Source organism: Stenella coeruleoalba, assembly GCF_951394435.1.
Source record: "Stenella coeruleoalba genome assembly, chromosome: 16".
Classification (NCBI taxonomy): domain Eukaryota; kingdom Metazoa; phylum Chordata; class Mammalia; order Artiodactyla; family Delphinidae; genus Stenella; species Stenella coeruleoalba.
In genome coordinates, this window is record NC_137162.1 from 9,866,779 (window position 1) to 9,879,951 (window position 13,173).

The 13,173-nt window shown below is 37.2% G+C and overlaps 1 protein-coding gene across 11 annotated transcripts in view; it reads left to right on the plus strand.

Moving 5' to 3' along the window:
* The window catches only part of ATE1 (arginyltransferase 1), a 202,492-nt gene that overhangs the window by 62,635 nt on the left and 126,684 nt on the right, over positions 1–13,173 (plus strand). For all 11 annotated transcript variants that reach the window (XR_013824195.1, XM_079899350.1, XM_079899345.1 and 8 more), the window contains 2 exons: positions 7,448–7,629; positions 11,717–11,816. Coding sequence is in view for 10 of the 11 variants with exons in the window: in XM_079899350.1 (XP_079755476.1) it covers positions 7,448–7,629; positions 11,717–11,816 (282 nt within the window). In the remaining variant the exon portion in view is untranslated. The remainder of the gene's footprint in view (positions 1–7,447; positions 7,630–11,716; positions 11,817–13,173) is intronic.

Sequence of the window (13,173 nt, forward strand, 5' to 3'; positions counted from 1 at the left end):
TTTTCAGGGGCTTCTCAAGGTCTAAATTATTTTATAATTAGCCTTTTCCTCTCTCGTTCTATTATGAGTGTTTGGGGATTTTTTCCAAAGGCTACAAATTAAATGCAGAAGCATGTATGAGAATACAGCTGTCCTCTGTAAGCCACACATTAAAGAGATTTGCAGAAACGTAAACAGTGCCATTCTTTTAACTAGATTTTTTTTTTTTTTGGTTTTGGAAAATAACAGTAATTTTTAAACAAAATATGTTAATTTTACGTGTATTGGGTTTATTGTTATTTTTAAGCGAATTAACAAGTACATATTTTTGAAAGGCTCAGTTCTAATATTTAATACAGTAAATATCTGCAGATACAGCTCAATAAGTAAAAGTTCTTTGGAGTCCTCAGTGAGTTTTGTAAGTGTAAAGGGATTTTGAGACCAAGAAGTATGAGAGTCACTGATTTTCATGATGCCTGTATCATTGAGGCAGCACCGCTGTTACTTTCCCTTTCCCAAATAGTGTGTGTATTTTCCTGCATGATCTGTGATTATCTCACCTTTTGTGTTTATAAACGACATTTGAAGAGTATTAACCATTAAAAGGCCTTAACTAAGTAAGGGGTTAAAGAAATGTAGCAATCCCAAGAGTTGAAGTAGGATTCTCAAAACAATCAATAGAGACTAGTCAGTGACTTAGGAGGCCTCTCTAATACTGGGGGACTGAGCCCCTTGGTGAGTTAATTGAAGGGACAGACTGATATGGCTCTTTCGAACCTAGTGGAGGTGAAGGTGACAAATCTATGTTTGTTGATGGTTTAAATTTACAATAAAGACAATTTCTAGTTGCTACTCATGAACACATTTGTAATCAGCAGGTATCCAGATGATAGCACGTTGAAGCACATGGCATATGGTGACGTTCAGTGAGTCTGGGTTTTAAGGAGATTGTTGAATGACTGGAGATCCAGTCCAAGCGTTCTGCTGATTTCTGATTTCACAGATCTAACTGTTGTTCTTTCTGTTTTTATCTCCTTTACTCTGTCCCTCAAACTCTTGTGTTTTTTCCTTGTTTTAAAGTATTACATCATTTGAATTAAGGGATTGTGTTTGAGGGAAAGAAATTGTATTATGGCAGTTTTATGCCAGATGGAAGGATAGAAGTGATTCAGCAAGTATGTGTGTGCGTAGACAGACGTCAAGCATGTTAGTTAGATCAGCTTAGTGTATGGTGTTAGACACTAACTTTTTTTCAGACTTTCCCAGCCAGAAGTGAGTGATCTGGGGGCGCTGGCTATTCCAGCTGCAAAGAGGGCTAAGGGAATCAGTATTTCAGGTTCACTTCCAGTCCATTTTCCACAGCTGCCGGGTACTTGTTGAAAAGCTTGAAAGTATTGATTAACTTACCAAATTGAGACTAGCAGATCATTGTTAACCAGCAGTGCTGATGTTTCAGATACAGTTTTAGGAAAATAGCTTCTTATCTCCCTTTACTTGGAGCATCTTCCATTTTTGAAATCTGTTTTTAAAAGTTAGGTCAGTGAGGACCCCACAAGGGAGAAGAGGAAATCATTCATATTTTAATTGTCAGAAAACATGATGGAAAGAAAAGGAGTACAGCAAAGCAGGTTTTAAGAAAAAAAATTTTAACCATGCATTGAAACACTTTGTTTTTCATGCTGCTTTATTTACTGACTTGGATAGATGAGGGATATTTGAAAAGTGAGTTTATTTAGAAGTGTTTAAAAGTAGCTGATTTTCTTATTTAGCATTGACTTAGGGGCTAGGAGGCCAGTTTGTGTGTCATTTAATAACTCCATGGTTTTATGATCATTTTGTTGCTTAATTGACTCCTGGATTTCTGGCTTCCTCAGGTGATGGGATGGGGGTCAGAGTAGATGCTTATATGGCTTATTCTCTCCTAAGTGATTATAAAACAGCGCATATCTATATGAAGTGCTTTGCAGATGGGGACGACCCCCAACTTTCACGTGAATTGGAGAGATGGGAATAATGCCTGTGGTAGGACAAGTTGGTCATGACTGGACTCATACGAGGACGAACCAGTGAAGTAAATGGAAGCAGGTTATTAAATGGGAGGTCCAGGGAATGAGAGAAGTGATGAAAATTGGCAACTGAGAAGATTATTGCAGTTTGAAAAAAAATATTTCAAGCTGGTACAACAAGTAGGACTGATTTATCCTTAGGGTTAGCAGTATATTGGTTATTTATTGAGAATATGCTTATTGAGTCCATACTTACTATGTCCTTAATAAATACATTTTAAATGAATGAACGAATACACTCATTTGATTTAATGAGTCCTAGAATGACACACTAAACTGAAATCATGGAAGAATTTAGATTAATTCAGGTGTTGTAGATTCAGCAGGTTAATATCCTTTCTATTTTCCTTTTGGGTAATGCTTCTGTTTGGTTATCTGTTCTGCTCTTCAAACTGTGTGTGTTTCTAGAGAAACAGTAATGATTTTTTAAAGAGCAGTGCTATATGTGACAGTGAATGCTAAACCCAGGGTCTGACATAGTTTATTATTATATTAGTAGTTAGTGGAAGCTCTTAAAAGGTTAAAGATGTATTTACTACCCAAGCACCATTTTAACTACAGCAGTGGACGTTTTAGAAATCACTGATGCTGCTAGCGCCTTAGTAAATTTTCTCTTGTTATTGTTTACCTGGATCACCCATGCAGGTACTTTTCCCCCCGCTTTCCCACACCGTATTTTTGGGAAAGAAGTCACTGTGCAGCTCACACTTAAGTAGTGGGGAATTATGCTTCCCTACCTTTAGGCAGAGTATCTGCATAAACTTTTGGAATTCTGCATGGGAGATTTGTCTCTTCTGCCTCATTTATTCGTTTATCCAATTATTTATGTCAGTATGGACTCATGGACATTTATTTTGTATTTTGGGTTATAATCCAATACTACTTTCTTTTGTTGCTCATATTGTTCCAGCTTTTGCCATTGGGAGCTCTTTTGGTTGACTCCTGTGCCCCTTTGATATACCTCCAGCAGTGTGGGTTTGCTTTCTGTTTTTGTTTTTTTGTGCACTTCCTTATTTTCTGGCACTATGAGGTGCTCTAGGCTTATCTTGTGTATTTCCTGCCCCAGCCATGGAATCAGCCCTTTCTCCAAGCAGCCCTGGTTCTTTTTATTGCAGAATGATGTTAGAAACCAAGATTTGTGTGTTAGGTATGTTTGTTGCTACTGGGTTGTTGTTTTTTTAGGTCTTCTCATCTGAGAAAGCAAAGAAATAAATGTGCATATACTAACCCTTGTATGAATATATCTATGGTATATGCATACCTATAAATATTTCTTTATGTAACCATCTGTGTCTATATTAAGCTAAACATGAGTTCGTACTCATGTCTCCAGCTCTAATCCATTGCCCCATGGATCATTCTAGCCTCTTCCCCTTGCTTATCTGTAAATTTCCATTCCAGTAGTGAGTCTCTTGGTTCCTACCATCCGCTGTCCGTTTACGTAGTTGTTCAGTTCCAGTATACATGTATATCAGTATCAGAATTGTTAACCTTTGGTTCTCGTGGTAAACAACTTTATCAGGTAGAATACAATGCTTATGTGCAGATTTTCTTTTGCCTTCATCCTTTTTTTTTTTTTTTTTTTTGTGGTACGTGGGCCTCTCATTGTTGTGGCCTCTTCCGTTGCGGAGCACAGGCTCCGGACACCCAGGCTCAGCGGCCATGGCTCACGGGCCCAGCCGCTCTGCGGCATGTGGGATCCTCCCGGACCGGGGCATGAACCCATGTCTCCCACATCGGCAGGCGGACTCCCAACCACTGCGCCACCAGGGAAGCCCGCCTTCATTCTTATAGACCCCCAAAAGTTTCTTAGGTCAGCACATTTCCCCTCCCCAGCCTCTTTCAGTAAGATGTTTTCATGTGTATACAGGTAGATTCTCTTGTCACCATCTGCATTCCTTCTTGGGATCCCTTACCCTCCTAATTTTCTTTCACTTTGCATATATTAAAGCTCACTCTTTGTGTTGTAAAATTCTGTGAGTTTTGACAAGTGCATAATGTCATGTATGCACTACTACAGTATTATACAGAACAGTTTCATCCTATCAGTCCCTTGTGCTTCTTCATCTATTCATCCTCCCCCCAAACCCCGAAATTCTTGGCAACCACTGATCTTTTTACTGTCTCAGTAGCTTTGCCTTTTATAGAATGTAACTGGAGTCATACAGTCTCTGTAGCACTTTCACACTGATTTCATTCACTTAGCAATATGTATTTAAGGTTTCTCCATTTTGTGTGTGAGTTTGGCTTGGTAGCTTATGCCTCTACCAAAGTGTCTGTACCATTTTACATTTCCATCATCAGTGAATGAGAATTCCTCTTGTTCTGCATCCTTATCAACATTTGATATACAGGTTATTGGACTTCAGCCATTCTAATAGTTGTATAGTACTCTCATTGGTTTTTATTTTTTTTATAAATTTATTTATTTATGTATTTATTTTTGGCTGTGTTGGGTCTTCGTTGCCGCACGTGGGCTTTCTCTAGTTGTGGCGAGCAGGGGCTACTCTTTGTTGTGGTGCGTGGGCTTCTCATTGCGGTGGCTTCTCTTGTTGCGGAGCACAGGCTCTAGACGTGCAGGCTTCAGTAGTTGTGGCACACGGGCTCAGTAGTTGTGGCTCACGGGCTTAGTTGCTCCGCGGCATGTGGGAATCTTCCCGGACCAGGGCTCGAACCTGGTCCCCTTCATTGGCAGGTGGATTCTTAACCACTGTGCCACCAGGGAAGCCCTCTCATTGTTTTTTAAATTTCAGTTTCCTAACAACAAATGATGTTGGGCATCTTTATTTTTTTATTCTTTTGAGCATCTTATATGCTTATTTGCCATCTGCACATCATCTTTGGTAAAGCATCTCCTTAGATATTTTGGTTTTTAATTGAGTTGTCTTCTTATCGTTGAAATTTAAGAGTGTATGTTTTTGAATACCAGTTCCTTATGAGATATGTTTTGCAAGATTTTCTCCAGTCAGTGGCTTGACTTTTTATTCTCATAACAGTGCATTTCACAGAATCGAGGTTTTTAATTTTAATGATGTCCAGCTTGTCAGTTGTTTCTTTCATGGATTGTCCTTTTTGGTGTTGTGTCTTAAAATTCATTGCCAAACCCCAGGTCACCTAGATCTTTGCCTGTTTATCACCTAGAAGTTTCATAGTTTTGCATTTTACATAGTCTATGATCCATTTTTAGTTAATTTTTTTGAAAGAGGTAAGGTCTGTGACTAGATATTGCTGTTTTTGTATTTGGATGTCCAGTTGTTACAGCACCATTTGTTGTATAGACTGTCCTTTCTGTCTCGGATTATCTTTGCTTCTTTGTCAAAGGCCAGTTGACTGTATTTATGTGGGTTTATTTCTGGGTTCTATTTTCTGTTCTGCTGTTTAATTTGTTTGTTCACCAATATCACACTACCTTGATTATTGTAGCTTTATAGTAAGTCTGGATATCAAGTGGTGTCAGTCCTTCAACTTTGTTCTTCTTCAGTATTGTGTTGGTATTCTGGCTCTTTTTCCTTTCCATGTAAACATTAGAATTAATTTGTCAATATTCACAAAATAAGTGGCTGGGATTTTGATTGAGATTGAATTAAATCTGGAGACCTACTTGGGAAGAGTGGACACCTCAATCGAAATGAACATATAATATTTTCCATTTGTTTACATTTTGATTCCATTTGTCATAGTTTTGTAGGTTTTTTTGGCGTATGGATTCTGTATGTATTCATATTTTCTTAGATTTATACTTAGGTGTATAATTTTTTTGGTGGTTTTGTAAATAGTATTGTGTTTTTAATTTCAAATTCCAGTCATTGCTAGTATATAGGGAAGCAATTGACTTGTATATCAACCTTGTACCCTATAACCTTCTTGTAATTGCTTATTAGTTTCAATTTTTGTTGTTGATTCTTTGGAATTCTCTGCATAGTATGTCATGTCATTTGTGAACAAAGACAATTTTATTTTTTTCCTTCCCAATCTGTATGTATTACTTCCTTTTCAGTAACTAGGATTTCCAGTATGATATTGAATAGGAGTGATGAGAGGATATCATTGCCTTGTTCCCAATTTTAGGGGGCGATTATCCAGTTTCTTACCATTAAGTCTGATGTCAGTTGTAGATTTTTTTGTATATGCTCTTTATGAAGTTGATGAAGTTTCCCTCTATTCCTAGTTTGCTGAGAGCTTTTAGTCATGAATGGGTGTTGGATTTTGTCAAATGTGTTTTCCCTATCAATTGATATGATCATACGATTTTTCTTTTAGCCTCTTTTCATGGTTAGATTACATTAATTGCTTTTCTTTTTTTAATCACTTCTCTAATGTTGAACTAGCCTTGCATACCTGGAGTTAATCCTGCTTTGTCCTGGTGTATAATTCTTTTCATACATTGTTGGATTTGATTTCGTAGTATCTTGGTGAGGATTTTTGCATCTATGTTCATGAGAGATTGTTCTGTAGATTTCCTGTCTTCTAATGTCTTTTTCTGGTTTTAGTATTAGCAAACCTGCTTTTTCATTTTCCTTTATTTCCTTCTAGCTTTTTTTCCCATACACACTCTCTGTGACTTTAAGTGTGTGAACATGATACACAAGTTTTGTTGTATTTGTTCACTTAAATTGTTCATCTCTAACATTCATTCAGTCTCTAGCAAAGCATTTTTTATGGTGCTTCATAATTTTCATTATAAGGTTTTCTTTTAATAACAGTTTCATTTAAATTCATGTTGAACTTTAAAATGAGAAATATCATTCAACTAACTATTTACAGAAAATGGTTACACTGTGAAATCTCTAGATACCTGTAGCAAAAATTTGTGGGATTTTCTTCTGTGGGATTATAGGTATATTAAGATTATGATAAGGAAATAACTTTTACTTTCCTTTGGCTAACAGAGAGAAATGTCATAGCACTCACTTACACAGGAACTCTTACCTAGAAAAAATTGTGAGCTCATATGCCTTACGAGTGCAGGGGTGGCCACAGATCAGGCCTGGCTGGCAGCGTAGGGATAGTTCTCCTGTTCGCACTCAACCCTTGCCTTTATGTTCCCCATCTTTCTATCGTTTACCATTTCTTTCCCAACTTTGGTGTGGAACAGAAGAACAGAGTTTAACAGTGCTTACTTATCCTGTAGATTTTATATTTCCTACGGCAAATTTTAAAACAAGTTGAAAAAAATCTTAAGTTGGTTTTTCTCTATTCTTTTGTTCCTTCAGCGTTTCTACACCTAAAAAGTTTTGCAGGGTATGACTCTTCTGAGAGCCGGAAGATGATGGCAACAAAGAGGAAACTTTAGGACTTACTAACCTGAGTAGAATACAAGTAAAAGAGGTTAATTATTCAGATTTTTAATATAAAGAGAAAAATGACAAACTGTTCATGTTTGTGTGTCTACCTTTTCTCAGGCAGAGAATCCCCCGTATGGACCAGATTGTGGTTATGGTTCCTTTCACCAGCAGTATTGGCTTGATGGAAAGATCATTGCTGTGGGGGTGATTGACGTCCTTCCATACTGTGTCTCGTCTGTATATTTGTACTACGATCCTGATTATTCGTTTCTGTCTTTGGGTGTCTACTCTGCACTCCGGTAAGATTGCTTTTGACAATTGTAATGGTCATATACAATTTCAAATAGTTCTTCATTTGATTATATTTTATTATAAACAGCAGAAATCCCATTGGATAGTACATAATAATTTGTTGCTCTAGTAGTCTCTTATATATTGATATTTAGAAATACCACTTTTAGAACTGAGGCCACAGTGTCTGATGGTAATTCCCTAGCTTTTTAAGGTATCCATCTGGTCTAATGTATGAGAAGTCACTGTGATACTTTTGTTGTTTAGTTTATGCATTTATTTAAGCTCCCCTGTCAGAGCCACATAATGTTTTTTTAAAATGTTACATTATTTATATATTTTCTCTTGTCATTACTATTGTATATATATTTTTATAATTAATTAAAGGTTACGTGAATCTGGTGTAAACGAATTAAAGCAATGGCAGTCTGTTGGAAGAAATATACAGTTATATAAAGTATATAGAACAGGACCAGAGAGTCCCTGACTGTCCACTTGACTCTATGACCTCATTGAAAGATGATTTCCTTTTTATGTCCATGGCTGCAAATATATGCAACACAGCACAGATATTTTTAGGTGCATTATCCTAATAATGAAAATAGTGGGGTCTTGTTTCATGAAAATATTTGTTTTTATTTTTATTGCTGCTTGTCTGCATATACATGTGGTAGAGGAGGAAGGAGCGTTGAGAATTATTTTTATGTTGTTTGGGAGCTTGAGTCTCTTTTTTCTCCCTCTTTATCACTTTTTTCTCTTTGCTTTTCCCATTCTTTGTCTCTGATGGTCACGTTTTTCACATCTTGATAAAATATACTTTGAGATTATTTTATTTACTGTGTGTGTGCTTTTCTCTGAATTATAAAAGTAGGAGAGTTGATTTTTTTTAAATCACTAGTTGATTAAAAAAAAATATGGTCCATAATTGATATTTTTGTGTCTTTCAGTGGCACACAATATTGATATTTTCAACATGACCTATCTTAATGCCAAGTTACATAGCAAATTAAAAAATATACAATGTTTACGACTGATCCTTATAATAATCTTTTATTTTTCTTATGTATTTAATTACATTTTATATAAACTAATTAAAAAACATCCATGGGGCTTCCCTGGTGGCGCAGTGGTTGAGAGTCCGCCTGCCGATGCAGGGGACACGGGTTCGTGCCCCGGTCCGGGAAGATCCCACATTCCGCGGAGTGGCTGGGCCCGTGAGCCATGGCCGCTGAGCCTGCGCGTCCGGAGCCTGTGCTCTGCAACGGGAGAGGCCACAACAGTGAGAGGCCCGCGTACCGCAAAAAAAAAAAAAAAATCCATGATTCTTTGTAGTATCTTTTAACTCTTTGTGAAATTAGAACTGATAATTTAAAGCATTCACATTTTGTAACTTTAGAAGTGTGTATTTCAGAAAAGATACTTGTTCTTTGTATCAGAATCAGTCAGTACTTTGAAATTATTACCATTTTCTTCTTTTATTTATGTATCTCTCACTTTACAATGTGTAGGCATGGATTTGTCTAGATTTCTCAGATAAATGTTAAGAATGATATTTATTCTTAGATAATAAATCCCAGCCTCTGTATGAAATATTTCATTTTTCAATAAACAAAGAGATATAGAAATCCCACTGCATTTGAGATAGCAAATAATTCCCAACAAAATTTGTTCCCAGCAATCTATTTGTTGCTTGGTATATCTCTGGAAAGTTCTGGAGCTGGAGGGCTTTGAGGAGGTAGTAGAGGAGCCTGAGAGCACGAAAGTTGGGGTCAGTGGAGAGTGAGGAGATTGGCACCGCATCTGTTTCCGTGCTCTTGAGAATCTGAATTGCTGAGTTTATAGAAGAGGAAAGGCAGCCAGGAGACTGACATTATGAAGCAAAATTGGGGAGAGTAGGTTACAAGTTGCCAGTTCCATTCCTGATTTTAATGTATTTCAGTGAAGCCTGTTAAATTTTTCCTCCATTTCTTCAGTTTCTTAAGCAATCGTAGAATCAATAAAGAGTTTTTATATTTTAATCTGTAATCAAGATTACAGATTACTAGATTTTTATGTAATCTAGTCTACAGATTTTAAAAATGTTTGAATTGGGGAGCATGAGCATGGAATTTATTTCCTTTCTTTTTTTTTGTTTTTTTAGCAAGATGAATTTTAGAAATGTAATTGATTTGCTTAACAGATGTTTATTTGAGCACAGTCTGTGTGTCCTGGAACTATTTGTAGATGTGCATAGGACAGGGTTTCCAGCCTTGTCAAAGCAGACAGTAAATTAGAAAACTGACAACACAATTTTAGAGACTCTGTTGTGCTGTGACAAAAATGAAATTATGGTAGTAGGCATGAGGCCCTTTTTATATAGGGTGGTTAGGAAAGACCTCTCTGAAAAGCCAGGAGAGAAGAATAGGAGCCAGCTATGTAAGAATCTGAGGATAGACGTCCAGGTCAAAGGTAGCAAGTCCAAGTGCCCTGAGGTCACTGGAATGAAGAGAAGGAAGGCCTTATGGGCTAGGAAATGGGGTAGGACCTAGGCAGTGCTGTGCAAGGATGGCAGCAAGGCAGGTGGTGTTGATGAGGGGACAGATGGAGAAGGGCTTATAGGTAATGGTCAGGAGATTGGATTTTATCTAAGTGTGATACCAACCCAGTGTGAGGGTGAAGGGTTTGGAGAGGTTACCTCACCTGATTAATATCGTAAAAGACTACTTAGACTGCTCTGAGAGGTTATGGAGGGGCCAGAGTGGAAACTGGAAATCTATTTGGGAGGCTGTTAGAGTCGTCTAAGGGAGGCCTAATGGTGGCTTGGACCAAAATACCTGAGGTGGAGGTGGTGAGAAATGGTCAGATTCACGGTATATTTTGGAGATAGAGCCAACTGGACTTGTTGATGGGTTGGACACAGGGGTGAGAGGGAGAGAACAATTAAGTATGGATCATAGGCTTGGGGCTTGGAGTGGTGCTGGTGGTGGAGTGGTGCTGCAGTTAGCTGAGATGAGCAGGGCCGAGTAGGAGGGCCAGTGGGTATTGCCGTCCTCATCAGAGCTGGGTGGTCCTGCATTGCTTGCTGTATCATTGCGTTCTTCCTCAGTTTGAACCTTAAGAGTGGGTTAGTTCTGAGAATAATAGAATCTATTCTGTTTTAGCCTAATAATGTTCAATCTGTTTGGATTTAGAAATACTTTTGTTGTAAAGATGAATTTTTAGGGTAACGACCCTTCAATGCTTTAAATTTGAACTTGCAAAATGCACACTGTTCCCTTAAAAGATAAATCTCTCCTTGGATTTCAAGCATCCATTGCTGCTAAAAACAAAGAAAAAGAAAAGGAAATTAAAACCTTCAAGAAACAAACATAAAAACAAAACAATTTTTCTCATACTTTAGAAATGTACCGAAGCTTTGCTTAAAGCTCTCGAACACAAGCGGTCATTCAGTTGGACAAGTAGGATGAAATTCTGTGCCCAGATTTATCCGGATGCAAATTAAAACCACGTCGAGCATAGGCATTGCTGACAGCTTCTTTTTTCAGTTAATCCTTGCCTGTGCCAACAAATAGAGAAAAGGCAGTGAGATAGCACGGTTTTCCCCCCTCTTTAGTTTTAGAGAAAATAAATATTAAAGTAGCATCTGGACATAGAGAGTAATATGTCATATATAGTTGAAAGTGTTTGCATGTAAATGGTCATAGTAGTATTCTTCCTGAAATTTGTTGGTTTTTGAGCTTTCTAAAACTTGTTGTCCTGTTTTTAACCTGATAAATCCAGTCTTTGAGAACTCCAGGTGATAATGAATAATAAGGAATTGTATTAAATAGATCTTTGTACTTTTATGCTCTTTGAATTTGAGATACACTGCTATGCCCAATAAAGAGTAAAACCAGAACTTTGGTGCATTTGCTAAAATAATATACTTTCCTTTGGTGTCTCTTTAGTAAAAGTCATCTGAAAGTGTTTTTAAAATTGTTTTTCTTTCAACACTTGGATTTTTATTTTGATAGCTTAATGTCAGATTTTATCAAATATGTGTTACCAAATTGTACAGTACTTTGAATTTTGGAACTAAATTTAACTGTACCTTGATCTTTATTCTTCTTTTGGCAGAGAAATTGCTTTTACTAGGCAGCTTCATGAGAAAACACCTCAACTCAGCTATTACTATATGGGTTTCTACATTCATTCATGTCCCAAGATGAAATACAAGGTAAAGTTGATTTTCACACATGTTTGCTATAGAGTCAAGTTATGAAAATTAGTGCTTTTGTAGTTTCTAATCACATTAGTTTAACATGCTTGTACATTTTTATGTAAATCATGAATTATTTTTAAATGTCTTAAACTTTTCATAGAATCTAACTTCTTCATTGCCTAAAACAGTGCCTGACAAAATAGGCACTTAATATTTGTTTAATATAGGTTAATCTGTAGGAATTCACTGAATATATCCCAGCTATTCTAGAACTTCATTAGGGCCCTGCTTACTTGGGATAGTACAGTAGTGCCCATTAAGAAATCTACCTTCTTGAGGTGCATCATCACCCTCTCCCCCCTCCATTCCTTCTCCCCCCATTCAGTTGTAGCTTTGTTTCCTTTGGACACAGTCACACTCCAGAAAAACTGGAGCTCGGTGTAAGTAGTAAGATATTTTCCATAGCACAATATTTTCAAATGTTTGTAAGGTTTTCATTATGGGAAAATGAATCTTTAATATGATTTTTGTCTCAGAGCACAGAATTTGGAGTTTTGAAAGGGTTTGAATGGGTTAATTAAGGAAATCTGTTTGCTGCCGCAGAAATGAAGCTTTCTGTAATGAGAACTACAGTCTCCACTGTTCTTACTTTGTAATTCATTGTATTATTTTCAGATGTAAGTATATTTCAGAATTTCCCTTTTAACAAAAGGTCTTACCATTTATGACTCTCTTTATTTTTATGTTATTGTATTTTTTATTATTGAAGTATAATTGGCCTGCAACACTGTGTTGGTTTTGGGTGTACAATATGGTGATTCGACATTTCTGTACATTACAAAATGATCACAGCAAGAAGTCTAGTAATTATGTGTCACCATATAAAGCTATTACAATATTATTATTATTTTAATTTCCAGGCCTAACTTTATTATATTTTTTAAAATTTTAATTTATTATTTATTTATTTATTTTTCTTTTGCGCTACGCGGGCCTCTCACTGCTGTGGCCTCTCCCGTTGCGGAGCACAGGCTCCGGACGCACAGGCTCAGCAGCCATGGCTCACGGGCCCAGCCGCTCCGCGGCATGTGGGATCTTCCCGGACCAGGGCACGAACCCGTGTCCCCTGCATCGGCAGGTGGACTCTCAACCACTGCCCCACCAGGGAAGTGTGTGTGTGTGTGTGTGTGTGTGTGTGTGTGTGTGTGTGTGTACACACATACATACACACCTGTCTTCTTTATCCATTCATCTATTGATGGGCACTTAGGTTGCTTTCATATCTTGGCTATTGTACATAATGCTGCAGTGAACATAGCAGGTGCGTGTCTCTTTTTGAATTGATGTTTTTCTTTGGAAAAATACTTAGAAG